At 38.7% G+C, this 20,166-nt stretch overlaps 2 protein-coding genes across 5 annotated transcripts in view; both read left to right on the top strand.

Moving 5' to 3' along the window:
• Window positions 1-9,907, top strand: part of pik3ap1 (phosphoinositide-3-kinase adaptor protein 1) — a 100,618-nt gene extending 90,711 nt beyond the window's left edge. For all 4 annotated transcript variants that reach the window (XM_042433250.1, XM_042433248.1, XM_042433249.1 and 1 more), the window contains 7 exons: window positions 61-117; window positions 2,064-2,263; window positions 2,364-2,436; window positions 2,649-2,816; window positions 4,982-5,052; window positions 5,667-5,767; window positions 8,555-9,907. In XM_042433250.1, coding sequence (XP_042289184.1) covers window positions 61-117; window positions 2,064-2,263; window positions 2,364-2,436; window positions 2,649-2,816; window positions 4,982-5,052; window positions 5,667-5,767; window positions 8,555-8,672 — 788 coding nt within the window. In that variant the 3' untranslated portion in view covers window positions 8,673-9,907. The remainder of the gene's footprint in view (window positions 1-60; window positions 118-2,063; window positions 2,264-2,363; window positions 2,437-2,648; window positions 2,817-4,981; window positions 5,053-5,666; window positions 5,768-8,554) is intronic.
• Window positions 9,908-11,343: 1,436 nt separating this feature from the next.
• LOC121911622 (sorbin and SH3 domain-containing protein 1) overlaps window positions 11,344-20,166 on the top strand; it is a 40,851-nt gene continuing 32,028 nt past the window's right edge. Inside the window, exon 1 of the mRNA XM_042433276.1 lies at window positions 11,344-11,616. The gene's annotated coding sequence lies outside the window, so the exon portion shown is untranslated. The remainder of the gene's footprint in view (window positions 11,617-20,166) is intronic.

Below are 20,166 nucleotides of genomic sequence, written 5' to 3'. Positions count from 1 at the left end.
ATAATGTTCTAATTTACATCTGATTTAATTAAGTTTTTAATTACTCAATATTTTTGACAGTATTTTCAGATAAAAGTACATCCCAAAGGCAAATGATGGAAACAGGATATTCTTCAGGTAAACCACAATGTTTAAAATTCGAAAAGAACTTTCAGAATCCAGTCAGGCACAGGATTCTTGTGTTTCTAATTTTGTTTCATGTTTTATTTGCATCCCAAGTTCAAGGGACCACTTTGAAACTGTTTATAATTTCATTGGTTGAGTTCAACCTCAATATGGAGGGAGCCAAACATTATCTATGATTACTAAATGCAAAGATATAAGCTTAACTGCGTATACACATAATCTGTTGATAAATATGTTCTATTCATCAGTGTGTTCGCATTTTATTTTGTTCAAATATCATTTATTTGTGTATGTATGGAAAACATAATCTTGAAATTTTTGCTCTATCTAATTAATTTTATATGAACTTTTCCACCTTTGTGGTATTTATGTTGTGAGGCACAAGGCTCACTGCGACACCAAGTAGGTCAGAAGTATGATGAGTGGATAATTTTTTGTGGGATAAGGCTTCAGTATTTCCTACTCGCTATTATAAAAGCAGCAAGCACTGCAATAAATGGTTGAAACTAAATCTAGGGAAAAAAATTGTTTTGAATGTAGACATTTCAGGGACTTAATTACATACTTTTAAGTTAGCATTGAGACATCCTCTGGTTCTTTTGTTTTTTACAATATGGTGTGAACAGGAAAACCAATAGATTTCAAAGACTTACCCAAGCATGTTTGGTTCTTGTTCTGATACCATCCTGCCGATATGTATATTATTCAAATTTTTCAATATTTCAAATTGCACACAGGCCTGATTTGCATCACCACCTAATTTCTCATAGACAGTGAATGAAAGTAAAGTTTGACCTTTGTATTTGCTGTGCAACTAATGTAGAAGGTAGGCAAGGTCATGCATACTTTAAGAAATTTCAACTAGGGGAATGTGGTTGTCTGTGCAGCCTGGCTGCGGCCCCTAGTTCAAATTTGTTTTGCTAGTCACTATATAATATAAAGTCCCAAGGTTATTTCAGTAGACTGGTTAGTTAGCCTGTTGACTCTTCAGAATCATGAATGTTATAGTCACAACATTTTTTATTTTATTTAACCAAAGATCCTTCTTTGCCATTTTTCTTAACCTTTATTTATTCAGGGAAGGCAGTCTCTCTTTTGCAGGAATCCCCTGACCACATTCACACATTATCTATGATTACTAAATGCAAAGATGTAAGGTTAACTGCACATACATAGCATTTTGCTACATCGTAGTAATAGAATCATCGAGTAGAACCTCAATTTATTTAACATAATCTGTTGATATGTTCTATTCATCAGTGCGCTTGCATTTTATTTTGTTCAAATATAATTTGTGAGTGTATGTATGGGAAACATAATCTTGAAATTTTTACTCTATCTAATTACCCATATATATAGTACAACCACCATCTGATCTGCTGGCCACTGAGCAGCTCCACTGGAGGTGTTAAGAGCCTTGCTTAAGGGCACCTCAGTGGTAGTAATGAGGGAGGGGCAAGGGGCTGCTTTTTCACTTTCTACACACAGATTTATCCTGCCGATCCGGGGATTGAACCGACAACCTTCCAGTCAAATCGTGTTTCTTCAACCTTTAGGTTACCATGTGATTTGAATAAGATACACAAACGTCCTGATCAAAAAAGATGAATCTCATTACACCTACATCTTTGCTCCTCTGGCCTCTCCTGTTGAATGTTAACTCAACCAGTGAACTTATTTCTGCCTCTACATCATTTCTCACATGAAATGATTGTAGAACTAAAATTCCAATTTACAAAATGGCACTGCAGTTTTTTTTTTCTTCATGGTCACATTTATTTTATTTACTTCTTATCATTTACTTGCGTTCTTAATGAAAATAGAAGTTTTTACATTTTCAGTTGGCATGAAATTGTATGTATGTATGTATATTTCTTGCCAAGTGGAAAATTTCATGATATTTAATATATTTTGTTGAATGACAACATCTTCTTCAGTTCAAGTTCAGCCTGTGTCGGACCCCCCCACACCTTTGTATGACCCCTATGCTGGGATGAAAACACCTGGACAGAGACAGCTCATATCCCTGCAGGAGAGGGTGAAAGTCGGGGAAATTACTGTGGATGAAGCCGTCCAAGAGTTCAAGGCCTGGCAATTTGACCATGAACGCAGGGCCACCTCCTTACGCTATCAGCAGGTAAATCTGCTACACAAATTTTGTGGTCTGTCAGGTGCTGATTAGTGGTCAAGACTTGGATCTAATTTGTGTCTGGTGTGTTGGTGTTTTTTTTCCTCAGGAAAATCTGAAAAGATTACGAGAAAGCATCACCAGGCGTCACAAAGAGAGAGAAAAGACAGGAAAGGACCTTGGTAAAATAATTTTAATATTCATTATTTTAATTATTTTAAACTTTAAGGGGAATAAAATTCATATATATCCTCAGTATGGAGTGAGTGTGATTGTCTCTCACTGTTGTAAAATGATGATTGTTAATGATTGTACGTACAGTAAGACACAGAGGAAAATCACATCCTGTTGTTTTCAAAAATGCTGAAGTTTGATGTGGTCTCTCCCCTCTTAGAATATGAGATAAGTGCTCCGCTGCAGAGAAACTTATATTGGGGCTCCAATATGACATTAGAGTGTGCGGTGTATGAGCCGGCACCCAGAGCGGTGGCTCCTCCCCCTCCAGTGGCTCATACTATTCAGAGAGGCAACTGGAAGACAGGTAGCACGTCCAGCACATCCAGTGAGTCCCAATGCTCATTTCTTCTTTGTTTTTTGTTTTTTTGTAACTCTGAGGCTCAGTGGTTTATCCTGTTCCCTTAAAAAGGGACTAAACAAGAAGGGCCAAAGCAGCTCCTAAGCTTCTGTTTACATGGCTTTTCTACTACTTTTCAATTACATACATGTCAGGGGGATCCAGACTCTAAACTTATGTAAATCATTGTTGCTTTGTGATCCACATGGCTGAGGCGAGGAATAAGCAGGTAGAGAAATTTGTAGAGTATGTCAGGGCCGATAATATTAGTATATGTGTTACCGGTTTGCACTAAAAGAAAATTAAGGAAGGACAATTGTAGCACTAAAAGCAGACTTTGTGACTTGCTGATCAATACCCAATTCTTTCTATATGTCACCTTCAAGTTGTGGCCAAGAAACTCAGCAAGGATGCAGGAGAAAAGATTAATACTCACAAAGTTGATACTGGTGGCACTTGTAGGCAAGGCTTTCATTTTACTCTTTTTTATTTAACCAACTGGGTGCAACTTGGTAGCTTTGACTATTTGTTGTTGTTGATGTTGAGGTAAAAAAAATGCTTCAAGTTTAATCCAGTGGAATAATCCAAAACTAGATTAAGTAAAGGATAGAGTGGAATTGATGCAAGAATGCCTCTTTTCATACAGCAACTAGAGGGATGTTTTTCAATAAATACATTTCTTCTGACTTGATACACAATAATACAATCAATCATGAATAATATAACTTTTTATTTCTTTGTCCTCTGGATCCCTGTGGCTGCCAGAGCCTAAAGCATTTGCCTACCTTTGCCTAAAGGTAATGGTATTACTCATTACCTCACATTTTTACGATGAGACATTTTCTCATTAATTTGTTTCACAATCTGACAACACTGAACAAGCCATAGCTTCCTTATTCTGTTTTATGCGTCACTGTTGTTGAAAAACACAGTGACGTCCCTCCATTTACAATCACTACAGTTAGAACAGAGACATTATCTTGGTTATGTCTTTTATCTCCATTACAGTTAGAGAAAATTAATCTCCAGTAGTGTCACCCAGTATACACAGCATTGTAAGTATCTGCAAACACATGAAGGTTTACTGAGGCCTAAGGACATTGTCGTCCCTTCTTGGAATTGCTTGATATCCATCTTTCCCACATCCCACGTTGATCTCGGTTCACACAATACAGGGACTTAGATTAATGTACTGATGGTGACCTCTACCTGAGTAGGGCTTTTGTTCAGTTGCAAGAAAATAGATTTCCTAGGAGTAACTTTGTCATGTTTCCAAATCAGAAAACTATCTACACAACAACACAACCAAAAAAAAGGGGGCATTATTTCAGATTAAAGTCATTGACAGACTCCATTATTCAAAGACAAAATTATACACATTTCCTGAGATCTCGCCATAATGCATTAAATGTAGCATGAAAGAAGCAAACCTGCGTTGCTGCTTTGCCCATTGTCCCAAGATAGAGAATTCTTGATCAGATTTTTTTCAAATTTGCTGAAATACTTAAAATCTACATTGAACCACATCCTATTTATAAAGTTTTAGGTTTATCTGATTTCACTTAATTAAGCTTCTAGGTAAAAGACAGACTTTCCCAGCCCGATAATATCTGGCAACCTCTTATCAGAGACTCAATTCATCCTTATCAGTCATGGTATGTTTAAGTTACACATTGTTTGTTCTCTCAGGGTTTTTTAATAACTCGTTTTATGTTTATGTTGTAGTTTTTAGTAGAGCCGGCTTAGACAGAGAACAGTTCTTAATTTTAAATTTCAAGTGTTTTTCATTACATGTATCTTAAAAATGTCAGAAACGTGCGTACTACAAATACCTGAAGAAGACAAACATTGCTTTGCACTGATCTGTTGACAAGATTTGAAAAATAGTTTGCTGGCAGCCTCATGATTCTCACATTTAGTCTGTTTGTTGTCTGCAGGCTTTCCCTTTATTTAATCTCACTATGATCGCTCGTATCTCTCCCTGTAGACATCTTGTACAACTGTATCTTTTTCATGAGACACAAAGAGATACTTTAACCACATTGGGTGAAGTGGTCTTACAGCATAATTTACCACAAACACTAACCTCAGATGAGTTGAACTTGAAACACATGTTTTCCTCCTGTGTAAACTTGTTTTTGTCTTTACATCAGGTACAGAGAGCAACAGACTCAGCATTCACAGCACCTTGAGCTACAGCAGCGGGACAGAGCCGGACTTTGAGGTGAGCCTGGTACAACAGGAGTGCTTGCATCTTCAGTGCTCTTGATAACAACAGTTTTCATACTGTATGGACCTACCTCCTTTCACATCAGAAAGTGGGATGCTGGAGAGTTAGACACTTCATGACAGCATTTTTATTGCTGTGTTAGTGTCTGTAAACCAAACTGAACCTTCACTTTCTCTTGTAGTGCGGCACATGTCTGACGTTTTGCTTGTAACATGCATGTCATAACCACATGTGTAGCAGGGGGTTAGTGTCTAGTCTTCGGTTTTATTCTGTAGTCACATGCTACTTCAGTTCCTCAGTTTCTAAAATCCTTGCAAGTACAGAAATACGTGTATTACAGAATTCAACTATTAAAGGTCTCAAATCATTCTTGTGAAATCTTTGATGCTTGGCACACATTGCTCAATGGTTTCTCAGAAATTACTAGTCAGAGTTTACAACTATGGTACCTTTTTCTGAGGATTTTACTTTTGACGCAAACATTGAAACTGCTATTCTTGTTATAAATGATTACGGCAGATTACAGTGGAACATAGAGGGTTTTTTTCAGAGGGCTTTTCTATATTTCTAAATGTTTTTATGTTGTTTTTTTTCTTTGTTTTTTAAAGGACGCAGTAGAGAACCTCCCTCCTCCACCACGACCTCCGCGACCCTCTGAACCTGCACCCGTCATTCCACCGCCCAGAATTCCCCCACGGATCCCAGAAAGGTCAGTCTAAAGACCAGTGATTCAGTTTACTGATGCTACGATGCAGAACAATACAGTACTGAATAATATGATACAATCCAACTGCACACAAAACAATACACTGTTGCAAATATCATATCGTATTAGAATGCCACAATGGCTAATAGACAGTATGACAAGAGAGTAGACATCAAGAGCATGGAGGCTTGTGACAGGAATAAACACAGAAACCAATAAGGACTCTGCAAGCAGTGATGAGTGAGACAGTACAGAGGAAATGTTTACACACCAATAATTCACTGCTGTGCATCAGGGAGGAAATCAGAGTGTGAACGTGATGAAAGTGCTGAGATGTTCATGCTATAAAAACATATAAATATCTCCCATACATAGACGTTAGCGAGCACATACTGAGAACTTTTTTTAAAATGAAAGCTAAAATGAAAGTTACTCTTGAAGTGGTTTCGAATGTTTACGATAACTGTGATACATTTCTGTGAAACCTACAATATGATATTCACATTGCCTTCACACCATGACTGGCCAGTCGTGCGGATGTGAGAAAGTAAGTAAGTAAAGTTTATTTAGCACATTTAAAGGCGTCAGCAGAGACCACAGATCGTATGTCTATAGTAAGAGCATTCTACAGTGTTGGAGCCACAACTTCAAAGGCATGATCACCTTTTGTTTTTAGTCAAGAGCGAGATACAACCAGTAAGCCCTGGTCAGAATACCTGAGTGACCTATTGGTGATATAAGAATGGAGCAAGTCAGAGACGTACTCAGGTGCCTGACCATGCAGGGATCTATATGTGAAAACAAGAACCTTAAAATGAAAAGAAAGTAAGAAGGGCTTCTCTCTCTCTCGTTTGCATATTTTTTCATTCTTGACAAAACTATTTGTGTCACTTTTCATGTGCAACACAATGAATGCCTTCCCAGAAATACTGTCTGAAAATGTGCGCCGTTATCGTCATATTTAAGCGATATCTCGGCTTTTCACTCCACCTTCCAGTGTAGCCAACGTGGTCAGACAACACATTATATGAACTAGTTCTGGCCAAGCATAAACCAAATGTAACAGGGTACTATGGCAACAACAGACATGGCCTTTGACATCAATGTGATGGTGAAATGAGTTTATCATCAGCCGAGTTCAGCAAAGCAGCTCACAATGTTAATATTTCTGGTTTGATATTTACAAAACGGTTTCTAAAGTCTAACTCCTACCTTGTGGCAAAAAAGTGCCCCTTTTTTCAGGTGCTGTAAAATTTGTGTGTAGGTTTAATTCTTGCTCATTTCACAGAACTGTGAGATCTTATCGAGGACTGTTTGCTCTGTAAGGCCTCTTTCAGTGTGTGACGAGACAGTTTGAAAGTATGTTCTCAAGGTTGAGTAATTGAGGGGATTTTGTGTGTGTTTTCTGTCTTTTAGTTTGTTTTCTTAGTTATACAGTGACATACAAAATGACAAGTGTCATGTGAGATAACGAAATGCTGTGATGGGACACAATATTGTACACAACTAAACAATAAATGCAACACAATACCATACAATCAATATGATACGTTATATCACACAACACAGTATGGCATAACACAAAGCAACATGACACTGCAGAATTCAACATGATACAATGTAACACAGTGTAATGTGATATGATACGGTTGGACATAAAATGATATGACACTTCATGACCTAAGCACTTTCCGATCATGAGCTCAGTACACCGCCTAACAAAGGCAAAACACAGTAACTACATGTTTGGTCGAAACTAACTGAAGACTACAGTAATTACAAAAGAGTTAAACCCAAACTGCACTGCGGCTTGACCAACTGTGGGCTGAAGAACTTGCCATCACAATTACTTCACAGCCCCTATGCAACTAAAACAAGAACTATATCAGGTGAAAGCTGAACTGACGTCTTGTTAATTATGTTTGTTATGTAGCTAAATAATGCTTATTGGTTATTTATCCTTAATGGTTATTTATTGAGAAAAATATAGTACAAAAATACAATACAGTACAAAGTACAGAGAAGCAGTACTTGCTATTTCAGTTTTTGACATTTGATGTGGTTAAGCAGCCTTTAAATTACATAGGCTAAAATGCACTAAAATTGCAAAGTAATTTATTGTATTGATTTGAATACAAATATTAATAGTAAATGAACAGACACCTAGCAAACCTAGCTATGGAACTGTAAATAATCAAAGATTTACTCTTAAACAAACTAGTTCAAATGATTAAGAAAGCTGAAAGTCAGAACACATTTTGTCTGTAGAGACATTTTGTTGTTTGTGCATTCTCCCTTTCATAACCTGAAGATTGTTGAAAGACAGAGTGTAGTATCTGCATTTTAGGTATTATGTATGTTCTATTGAGATTGTTTTTATGCATAAAATAATGAGCCTAGAGAGGGCATAAAAAGCATAACAGCCCTTTTTATCTGTCACACAGTTTGCCTGAAAACGTCACAGTTTTTGTAGTAACTGCTTTATTCTGCATGCTTTAGTCTAAATATAAAAATTCAGGTTTATGATATAAAAACTACCACAATGACATAGATTTATTCAGTAGTGGATAATCCAATGCTTTGCTTACCAACAACCAAGAATGTAGTGAAGTTTACCTGGTTTTGAATTTCTGGCCTAAATCAATGGTACAGTACTATTTAGTACTATATGTGATTATTGCCTCTTCTGCTCTTTTGTTTTGTCACTTGATAATGACCAGACTGGAGTTTTACTGTACATTTACTACTGCATCAGAGCCAGTAACTTACAGTGTTGTCTTTATGTTGTAGGGCACCAGACAAGATGCTGCAAGAGCGCTACATATCCTGCCCGACTCGAGCACTTCCTCAAAGACCCACTCAAAGACAGAGAAACTCAGCACCTCCCATACCTCGTCGCTTGCGGTGATAGACACGTGGTTTTCTAGATTATAGTCAGGGGGGATTTTTATGAAAGAGGGATGGATGAGCTTTTTTATTTTAGTTTTTGTTTGTTTGCTTTTTTGCTTGACCTAATTTTATGTGTGAGTTTTGCCTAACAGAATAATGCATTACCCATAATGTTTCATAATGTTTCATTGTGTGTATATGTGTGTGTGTGTGTGTGTATATGTGTGTGTGGTTTTCAGTAGTAAGTGTGTGTTCATTTCACCAGAGAAAAACATGTAATATTCCTTTATATAATTAATATGTCTTTACTTATGATTTTTTGTGACTTGTACTCTACTTATTTTACCTCAAATGGTGTCACCATTATACTTCTTAAGGGACTTACAGATTTGATGTGATGTTTGTATTGTATCATTCATAAACTTGTAGTTTTGCATACATCAGACTTCATGTATCTTCTGAATCTCACACATAATCACAATGAAATACCATGAAAATATGGTCCTTTTATATTCTTGAATGTATAATTATTGAAATTGGCTCACAATATGTATTGATTTTGTTCTTGTGCAATATGAGGTTTGGTCACTTGATGGTGCCCCATTTTCTCAGTTTGTACTTCACAGGTAAAGTCCTACCAATAGTTTTCACATGTATGTGAATACTTAATAATGTTTCTCATTATTTTTCTCACAGTAGTTTGTTCAAATTACAGATGATTTCACTGTTATGAATTGAAATGAACCCTGACTGCTAAAAATGTCCTGTCCAAAGTTCTCTGGGGAGAGACACATGTAAAGTTTGAGAAAGTGGAGCCAGCTAGGACTTCTGGTCAAAACTTTCAAAATAAATTTTTTACTGACAAACACACTGCATCAAAGTGAAAAAACATACAGTACCAGTCAGAAGTTTGGACACACTTTCTCATTCAAGTGAATGGGAATATATTTCCGAAGACGTCTGCTGTAATATAATTACAAGCATGTTTTATTTATTTTATGATTCACTATACAGATTTGTGGCTTATAAATGTCATACAAGGTGATAAAAAGTGCATTTTTGCTGTATACTGAACAGTATGTTGCTGACCACCCAGAGTTATGAATGCATCAAAAACGAGCTCATTTCTATTAATATTCTTATGTTTATATTACAGTTTGCAAGTTAATAAGGAAGTGCTCATGTGGGTATTTTTCCTTCTTTTTTGATTTGTTTTTTTTTTCAATAATAAATAAGCTGACTTGCACATTTAAAGGATCTTTTTTGTTTGTTTCCATTCTGAGGCCATAACTTCTGAGCTATGTGGAAAGTTTGCTTCCTGTGAACACTGTCTTCGACACCAAGGCCTGCGTCTCCACAAAAGTGACAGAAGTCATCATATCTCTGAAAAACCTTTGAATGTTTGTTAGATTTAATTCATGTTCTGGTCTGACATTGGAAACATGAAGCAAAAATAATTTAATTGAACATGTGAATACATACATTTTATCTTTAGAGAGAAACATGACTGTGACATGTACTGAATCAAATCACATTTAATATAGACATATTAGGTTCATTTGTAGTATTGTACGCATTGTATCCTGAAAAATGTCAGTGTTTTTTCATGGTCATTATTCAATTTAGTACAGTAGAAAAGCCAATGCATTTGTGTTAGACCCCAGAAGTATGATGTCTAGAAAAAGTTTATTTCACTCATAACTCCACTCCAAGTTATTGATGTACACAAAAGATATTAAAGCTGCACTAATCAAGATTTCTATAACAATATCAGTGACTTTGGACAATGGTGCTCACAGAGAAATAGCTTTATGGAGTATTTTAGTGTTTTTCAGCTTATTGTTTTAATTTTTTGGTCCCCAACTCTTACCGTTTTGGTTCACTCTTACCATTCCTATGAAGAGTTTTTCTCACACAATAACTGTTTTCAACAGAAAGAAAAAAGACAGGGTACATTAGTGAACTATTTAGCAGCTAAAGAGCCAGATATGCTTCTCAAGAGTTGGTGGAGACCAAAACAAAGACTTAACGACAAAATTTTATGAACACTAAGGGTGTCTGCTTGATGTGTAATAGACAACTGTTTGCTAACCTTGAAGGCATATCAACTTTGTAAGGTGGTAATATGCCAGTGTTGTGTTTACAGCTTTTTACACTAAGTAGCCAAAAATGAATTAAGAACACTTTAAACTTGCATTGTGGAACTTTAACATATAAATGAATGTCCGTTACTTTCAAGCCCTTGCAAACGAGTTCACACAATGCTGGTTAAGCCTATCATCCCCAGATGAATCTCTCTTATTTCACTGTATACGGAGTTTTTAAACTGGTGTCGAGATTGACATTCCCGCGCTGGCCGGATGAACGCATAAATGCAGACTTCCGCCTGCCGAGCCGGCTAACTTCCGGTTAATTCTCTGCTTACTTGAAGAGGGATAAAATAATTCAATAGTGCGGTTCCGCTACGCTTTCCAAATGTTATTGGACTGGATCAAATTCTGATATAAGCACGTGTGGACAGCAATGACTTTAAATAAAGATTTTTATATACAGTCAATGGTCGACAGTGTTTTTGTAATTGCTCTCACTGCCAGAAGGGGGAGACAAAAGTCCCGCACTCCAGTTTTAAGTAAAATGTCTCTCTTTTTTTTATGTTAATCTGATTGTGACATGGTTGATTTCGAGTCCAAATATCAACCCTTTCTCTTTGTCCACTGCCTCCATCCAGAGGAATAGGTCTGAGTTTGGCTCCACAACCTCAGCTGGAGTTGCATCATGAAGTGACTGCGTGCAGGCGTTTATTGTGAAGGCCGGTACTCGGTGGCCGGTGTGTGTGTATGTGTGAGTCTGTGAGTGTGTGAGAAAGCTGACAGGACGCTGGTGGGGAGCAGCTGTCTGCGCACAGAGCTCAGTGAAGTGTGTCTGCAGCAGCGACCACAACGCTGGATTACCATCAGACACAGGTAAGCATGTCCCTGCTCTGAATCACTGCTGCGTGTGTCTGCTGCCGTGTTTTCTTTTCTTTTATGTTTTTTTTTTTGTAGAGATTTTTAAAAATGATTATTTCTTGACCACCTTTTTTTTTTTTTTTTTTTTTTTTTTTTACCTTGGCACCGTAACAGCTGACTTTGTACTATTATCGTGCGATGCAGCACCACTGCATATATTTCTTATTCATCACTCGGTCATTAAATGTGAATCCAGCAGACTTTATCAAGCAGAAGTGCTTCTATGAGTCAGTCGATTTTTTGTTTTTTGCGTCCCACAGCAGACAGCTGCTCTGGCTTTGGGACAGTTACCGCAGTGAAGACAGATCCATACAGTGGATATGCGACCCGCCATGGGTGCCGCACTCTGAGGCTGAATGCCCAGGAGAACACCTAAATACTCCAGTCAGGGGTTTAAATGCTTCCTGACTGTATACCATGCTCACTACTGCCTGGTGTCATCTCTAAAATAGACTAATGTATAATTTCTAGTGTGGTGTATTTAAGTTGGCAGGTAGCAGTGAAGCTTGACTAGTAGCGGTTGGCATTGTGAGTCAGACCACAGGCTACTCCACATGCATACAATGGCTGTGACATCAGGAACATACACCTAATGGAATGCATACTATGCGGCATGGAGGTGTCAGGAACAGTTTAATGAATAGTATTTCGCTGTAACTTATATCACAGTATTGTCAGATATTAGACTGTTGCCATGGGCATGTTTGATTAGAGGATTTTGACGGTGGTTTGAGGAATTGCATGTAAGACAGGTTTTATTAGTGATTTAAGGGTCCATGAGGTGCATTAGCAGCTGTTTCACACAGTTTAAGAAGATAAAAACAGGTTGTAATGTTATCACAGCACAGTTTCTTATTTTCCACTTCTTATACCAGTGTCATCACTGTGAGCATGGCTAACTGAGCAGCTGTAACTGCACAGTAGTATTGTGTGAGTATTCTCTGCAGTTATTGACACAGTGGACATGAATGTTAAACTTCATGTCCAACTATGAGAAACAGGTCTGTCTGAGGCTTTGTAATCGACAGCATGTGACATGAACAACTGCTTCACAGCACAAGTGTGGACTTATGTAGACACACAGATAATCAGAGATACTTACCTCTTGTTGTGGCACTTCAAAGTCTATGATAGACTTTTTAACAATAGGAAATGAGAAATAAATATAGAAGAGCCATCAAGGGTAAAGATTGTCCAACATTTCAACCATTGGAAGTAAGAATTCTCTTTAAGTTTTAGGGGTTTTATAACCTAACACATCCCATCAACATATTTCTTGAGTCTGACAAACACACAGCATGAAATCTGCTTCCACATTATGTACACGTTAGTTTATGTATGCCATTCAATTCCAGTAGAAAAAGAAAATAAATTATCACCCTCTTTGCAAAATTAGTTGGTCTGTTATCATTGAGCTGTTTAATTTTCCTCTGGATCTCAGCTGAGACACTGGGCTCTTTCGGTCTTTTCATTCATAATTTTACTCCAGTGATGATTTATTTTTAATTCCAAGGGATCTGCGTAACATGACGCTGAACAAGCTTGATAAAATATTAACCCCAACACAAATAATTAATCAAACAGCTTCAAGGACAGAGGAAAAGCAGCCAGACTGATTTTGTCAAAACTACCTGTTTCAGTGTTTTGCTATAAGGCCGGCACGTTTCGGATATCACATATCCCTTCTGTTTGTCTTATCATATGGTTGAACTGGACACAGTTAATAGAGATACAGTATCTAGACAGTGTTCACTCAGAAAGAACAGAACATCCATTAGCCTCCTACATGTTGATGGACTTTATGTTCATGTGACAAAGCCTCAAAGAGTTATTGTTATTATGATATCAAGTGTTTTGTCACAGGCACAGCTTATGTCCACTGTTACCACTGAATGACAGGTTTTTCAGGTTCAAGTATTTATTGAGCAGTAGCTCAGCAGCCTATGAAGTAGACTCCTGGTTTACAACATGTTAGCAGTGGAGTTGTAGATGTTTACACAGAGATGGTGGCAGGTTTGCGTGTGTAGATGGAACAGAATCATCCGTCATATGTTTGGTACCCAGCGGTTCAGCCGTGGGCCATTTGTTCAGTCACTCAAACAGCAGCCATGACCTTTTGCACATATTGTGCAATTAAAGCAAGTCAAATATGAACTATGAGGAGTGCCATTTTCTGTTGAAATTGAGAGAATTCAGCATTAGTATTTGTCCTTGTTACAATAGCATGTATTTTAGATTAAGCTGATTCAGTGCAAACAATATGGGGCTCAGGCTAAGTTTTGACTGTAATTTGGACTTCAGGTCCGACTATGAGAGCAAGATTTTCATTCACAGTTGTTAAATTTTGCAAACAAAGATGTTTTCAGGTCTTTTTATATGTAAATTTTAGGGTGCAGAGCAATGCTTTGCAAAACAACATGCAAACAGACTGTTAAGTTTGGGGTTTTTATGGGCCAATTATGTCCAATTCTTGCTTGGACAGATGCCATAAATCAAGGTGTTGCATTTCAGCCCTTTGAGCATGACAAAGAGAAATGATAACCTGTAGAGTAAGGATGGGACCTGTTGGTATGAACCCAGCACCGTTGTTAATAATTCATGAGGCTTGTTCAGAGTCACGTTACATAGATCCCCCTAGATTTGAGAGGAACAACCCTCGGAAACATGAATCTCAAAACTCAATTTCAAAGATTTGCCAAAGCCAGGTGCTGTCCAGTTCAACCACGTTTTTTTCCAGGACAATCATCATTTGTTTGGAAATTACTGTCACTGAATGTTAGAGAATATGAACTACTTACTGAATGTCTATTCAGTAAAATGACCACATACTGTATATCATGAGAGTGTCATCAGAATGTGCTTGCTTTTTTGCCAGTTTGTCTTTTACTTGTTGCTCTGACACACACAGTACGAGTAGAGACCTTCTGTACCCATTCAAGTGTTCAGAATGAGTGTAGACTAATGATTCATTAACACTGACTCATTATTAATTGCATTTTTTAATATAGCACATCATTAAATTGGACAATAGCAAAATAATTTAGTGATTTAGCTATATGTTTGTAAAATCACCTCATTTGTTAGTATGAGTTCATCTATGATGAGTGTATTGTGACAATACACAAAACCTTTGTGGTCACAGCATTTGGAGTAAACCGCCTCATCTTTACTGTGAATAACCGATGCCTTTGGATCAGGCCGGATGTTTCAGCCAGACACCAGGTTTCTGTTTTCACTCCATGTTAATGTTACAACAGGTTGCTTAGCAACCCCCTCTTCCCCCCACCGCTGTCCGCTTTCTCCATCTGCTACCATTGGCTGAAGTGGATGGTGAAGTGAAGTGTTATGCTTTGGCTTTTCAAGGTCCATGGCACAAAGAAGCCCCCGATCATGGATGCATGTAAACAAGGCACTGAAAAGACAATTTATGCTTTGGTGATGGATTTAAACAGCACCCCCCTCCATCACCATCACCACCACACCTCCACCCCTCTCCCCTGTGTTACATGTCAGGATCTGATGGAAAACAACAGCATCCCTGCAGTTGTTGGCAGATATTTTAATGAGAACCAGCATGTGTCCTTACTCATCATCGCACGAACCAAACCAGAATTATCAAGTGACAGTGATGCATTGCAGCTTTATAAATCACTCACTACAAAATATAACAAACAATGATGAAAATCTGATATCTGTGCTGCCACCTATGAAGCCAGGCTGTTATGGATGGAGCTGTCTGTTGTGTTTATGTCTGGGTGTGACAAGACGAGTCAGACTGGCATTCCTGAAATAGACAGATGATGGAGACCCTCCGGAGTCCTGCTGCAAGCTCATTTCACACGAGGATACCTTCATAGCACTTAAAATTGCTGGATTATCACAGCGCTGTTTATATTCACGTTTAGCTGCCATATCCTATGACTCAATTATCAAGTAGTCCTGCCACACAAGGTGCTCAGAGAGTTATATTAAGGAACGCTCTCAGAGCTTCCATTCCACGTCGGAGTCAAAACATCCAGCAGAGATGAGGAAACACTTTCAGCACTCTCTCAGACAATAATTTGAATTGTCACCGCAGCTCACCTAATGTGCAGTATGCCCCATTATGTAAGCCAGGAGGAATCCATTGTGCACAGCTGAGCTCGTTATCTAGTGATGACATTAAATGAACATTGTGTGTGACTCTTATTCATATTCCAAAATTAAGTGGCAGTCTATCTTTGGGAATTTATCATTATATTTTAGTTGCTCAGGATTTGGGGATTTTTTTCCAGTCGTATAACTACATAATACTGTGTCAGTTATCTCCATATTTGCTCATAAGCTTTTCTCATTTTGAACTTTTCACTCAGCGCCTACAAAAGCAAACTCTCTGAAAGCCCCCTAAAGAGACACAGCAAAGCTACTTGAATATTCAGTTCCATGTTTATCCTCACTCCAGGCCTGTGATCCAAGCTCTCTCGCTCTTGGAGTGTAGCCTGCAGCCCTTGCTGCGAAGATGTATCACCCTGGGTAAACTGTCAGCTTACTGACATTCTTATTACACTGGCTCTAAAAGCCTAGCAGGCTCGTTATAAGCAGCCTGGCTCTCTAACACAGCATCTGTAACAGGCGGTCTGGCCATGCCGCCAACTGCACCCCTCCCCAGGACCTTCACACGTGCCAACCAAAGTGTTCTCTGTCCCTGAGATCTGGCCATGATGATGTCCAGTAACTGTCAGGGCCTCGCATGAACACCCTGGCAGGCTGCGAGCTTCTCTAAGCACTGAGAGACACATCTTTCATTGGCCAGTGTGATGGCTGCTTTTGTTTTTTTGCCCTCAAAAATAAAGACACCTTTTTCCTAAAGGTCATCAACATCCCCAAAATAATCCCTCAAATATGACACTGATACCAAAGGATCACTCTAAACTTGTTAAAGCTATAGGTCTCTATGTTACTGTGATATTTCATTAGGTGAGGTCCATATAATTAAAAGGCATAGAAGCAGTATCCATATAGACTCAGCTTAAGCTCCAGCCATTATCAACATGAATGCGTAATCCTGCTCTGAGGCCTATAATGACTGCAGTGTGTACGTTACATACATTTCCTTTTATGCTGCAGTTGTTTGAAATGAACTTCAAATAGCTTCGTTGAGGAATGTGTAGAATCCCAGGCTGCCGTCCAGTGTGGACGCTGTTTATGGAAGAGAGTTGGGAGGGTGGAGGGGGTAGGTGGGGGTCTTCTCAATTAGGAGGATAAGCTGCTGCTCCGGAGCGGCCTTTTCTAGCCATGTTTGGAGCTGTTTGGTGGGATCCACGCACAGCGCTGGATAGCTTCTCTTCTCTCCTCTCTGCCATTTGTTGACAAAGCAGAAGTCAAATGGCGTTACATAACAGCCCTTTCTCTCCGTCCATAGTACAGCAGAGCGTGTGATGAGAGCTCTTTTGTGTTAACATGGCTCATTTTTAAGGCAGCCTCTGACTGTGGCACAGAGACCCCCTGCATGAAATACATCATGGTTCAACTTGGTACCAGCCCACCTTTGTCTGGTTTTCAGAGAGGGCAGACAGAGAGAATCTGGAGCCTGATTCAGATAAACTGATCATTGCTGCCAATACAGAATGCTGTGGTTCACTGGCTAAGATATTGAACTCATAGAACAACTCAGGGAGAAATCAATTTTCATAAAAAAGTACTTTATGTAGACCAATATGTTGGATATCATCCAGTTTGTTTTTTATCCATCCAGTTTGTCTCTGATCATAGATTCATTAAAAAAGACTTATTATTATTACTTATTTATTACTTTGATTGTAATTTAATAGTTCAATAATGCTTCTAGTAAATCCTTTCTTCAATTTAAGTGACAATCCATCCACTTCTCCCTACTATACAAAAAGTGTGGTTGGTCACTCAGCTTTAATCTGGGCTAAATTGAAAAGGGAAATTTGTGGGAATTTTTTTATTTGTGTAATTTTTTTGGTGCATCGTTTTTTAAAATGTATAGATATAGGCACAAATATCTGTAATACGACAAGACTGAGAGTCAACAGCGACGCTAGCTGCTCTGTGAAGCTGTTTTTCACAATAAATATCCAATTTATGAATTAAAATAATGTTATTTATTTACTATTATTAATCAATAACGAAAATAGGTGTATTTTAAAATATTTCAAATTGTAGTATCTACATACCATCTTCCTGCCATCTTACAGTTCTTATCAATGTTCAAACATTCTGGTAACATGGATACTTAACCACTCATTAACATGTAAGTAATAGTAGTCATAGCAGTTGTTCATCATGTTGACTTAGGTATTAAAATCGTATGGACGGTTGGAATCATCCAGTAGTGAATTCCATCTGTCCTCCAGTGGCCTGTCTGTCTCTCCTCTACTCGCCCTGCAGGAGTATTTCCATGGGGGGAGGCGGGGTTTTATGTGGTGGTCTGCACAGTTGTTGAGTGGGTGCTACATTCCCAGGTGGCATGTGGTGACAGGTCCATCTGGGCACGCCTGTTGTGAAAAACAAACAGACCCCCTGCATAGTTAGGGTTCAAGGTCAAAGCTGGGACCGTCCCACCCAGACAAGACCCTCAAAGCTTAGCCAGACATCTCAGGAGGATTCAGAGGGAGCTGACGTACGGGGACTGGGAGTTTGACAGAGCTTCCCTCTCAGGACTCGCTGTGCTCATCAAGTAGGTAACACATCTCCCTTTGGGATGCTCACAGCCTTTTGGGAGTAGCTTGTTTTGGAAAGGTATTTTAGTTACACCCGAGAGCATTCAGTTCAGTTGGAGATTTATGTATCTACGGTATGTGCGTGTGTGTGTGTGAGTGTGTCATGTACTAGTAGTAAGCTTCTCATAGCTGCAAATGGAATGAATCATCTGACCTTTTTTGCTCATAGATAATCACACAGGTTGGAGCTGAGAGGCTGTTTCATTCGCTGTGAGTTCCTGGAATCCTCAGTGATCATTTCAGTGCATGAATAACTTCTGTATTTTTAGAAATGGTTTGCACATTTTTAAAGTTGCTGAAGTCTGTGAGTTTTCTGTTTCTAGAGACGATCAGAAGAAGTCAAAGCTCAGAATGACTCTCACTTAAATCCGTACAGTACTTTGTGACAGTTTTTGTGTTCTTACACATTCTTCATTTTTAAGTAAAAGAAAAAAAACAAAAAAAAGGTTGCTTGATTCCAGTTCTTGTGTGCTACCGTGTTAAGACTGCCTGTCTAATCCAATAGCATCACACCTCACCTTTTCTCACCACAAAACCCTGTTGGAGAATGTTAGCTTAAAGCTTAAAAATATAAACCCAGACACTTTTCAACCTTTGAGTTTAACTCACTATCTGCTGAACTTTGAGCTCCCCACTTTATTGTCATATCCATTTGTTTTTGCGAGAGATCAGCCAAATTGAGCCTATTTGTGAAGTGGAGACATCCAGCAACTTCCTTAGTTTTAAGTGTTGTTTGGGCATTCAGGTAAACTTAGGTTTTACAGGCATTTGGCTGATAAAGTCTCCTCTTATTTTCTTGTTTGTCTTGGCCCGATCACTGCTGGCCTCTCTTTCACAAGCTGGATGGATGGCGTTCCTTGCCCAGCTCTGCTCTGAAGCATCTCTTCCTAAAAAGGCCAGCGTTGATCTCTGCTCTCGAGTGTTTATACAGCGAACTGAACACTGCAAGCTGTCATCTTCCCACTATCTTTCATATGTGAGAGGTTCAAATACTCCCATGTTATTATTCTGTATATTAACCTTCTTAGGGTTCATCTGAGGATACGGCGGAAGTAGCATTGAGATCAGTGTAAACACTCCTCAAAGGAATGTCTGTTAATGGTTTTGGAAATGAGATCATGGATGCATCACGTCTCAGAGACGCAGGGGGTCAGGAAGTGAGTTGATTTTATTAAAGAAAGAGGAGAAATAAATACACAGAGGTTTGATGCTCAGGGACAGCTCAGCTCCAATACTGGAAGATGTTTTAAAAGGTTTTTGCTTCTTGTCCCCGTGAGACTTTGGAATCGCTCCCATTTTCCCTCATCCATTTAGGCCTATTTGTGGAGGATTCCAGCTGGAACATCAGTCCCCTGCCTGTTTTGCAGGTTGGCTTATTTACTGCAATGTGTGAACATGGTGCACACACAGTCCCAGACAGACTATTAAGGAAGTAGCAGAGCTAAGAATTCAAATACAGCTTAAAACCGACATCCTAGAATACAGTCAGGATGGATTTGGTTGGTTGAAAACACTGTTTGTGTTTGTGTACATGTATGCATGAGTGACTGAGTGCCTTTGTATGTGTGTGTGTGTGTGTGTTTGTGTCTTGACTCAATCAGCCCTTTTCTTGGCATTTTAAAATGGGGACGTCTCCTAAATCAGTTGTGCTGGCTGAGCACAATGGGAGGCCCAGCGCAGTAATGGGAAGTGTTCACAGCTACTTTTCTGGTGGCCTTGGTGTTGCTTCTGCATGCTCCACTGATGCAGCTCAGATTAACATAAGTTTGTTCTCTTTCAC

Source organism: Thunnus maccoyii, chromosome 14 (assembly GCF_910596095.1).
Source record: "Thunnus maccoyii chromosome 14, fThuMac1.1, whole genome shotgun sequence".
Taxonomy (NCBI): domain Eukaryota; kingdom Metazoa; phylum Chordata; class Actinopteri; order Scombriformes; family Scombridae; genus Thunnus; species Thunnus maccoyii.
Note: the sequence above shows the minus strand (reverse complement) of the source record. Positions and strands in the feature narration are given on the sequence as shown.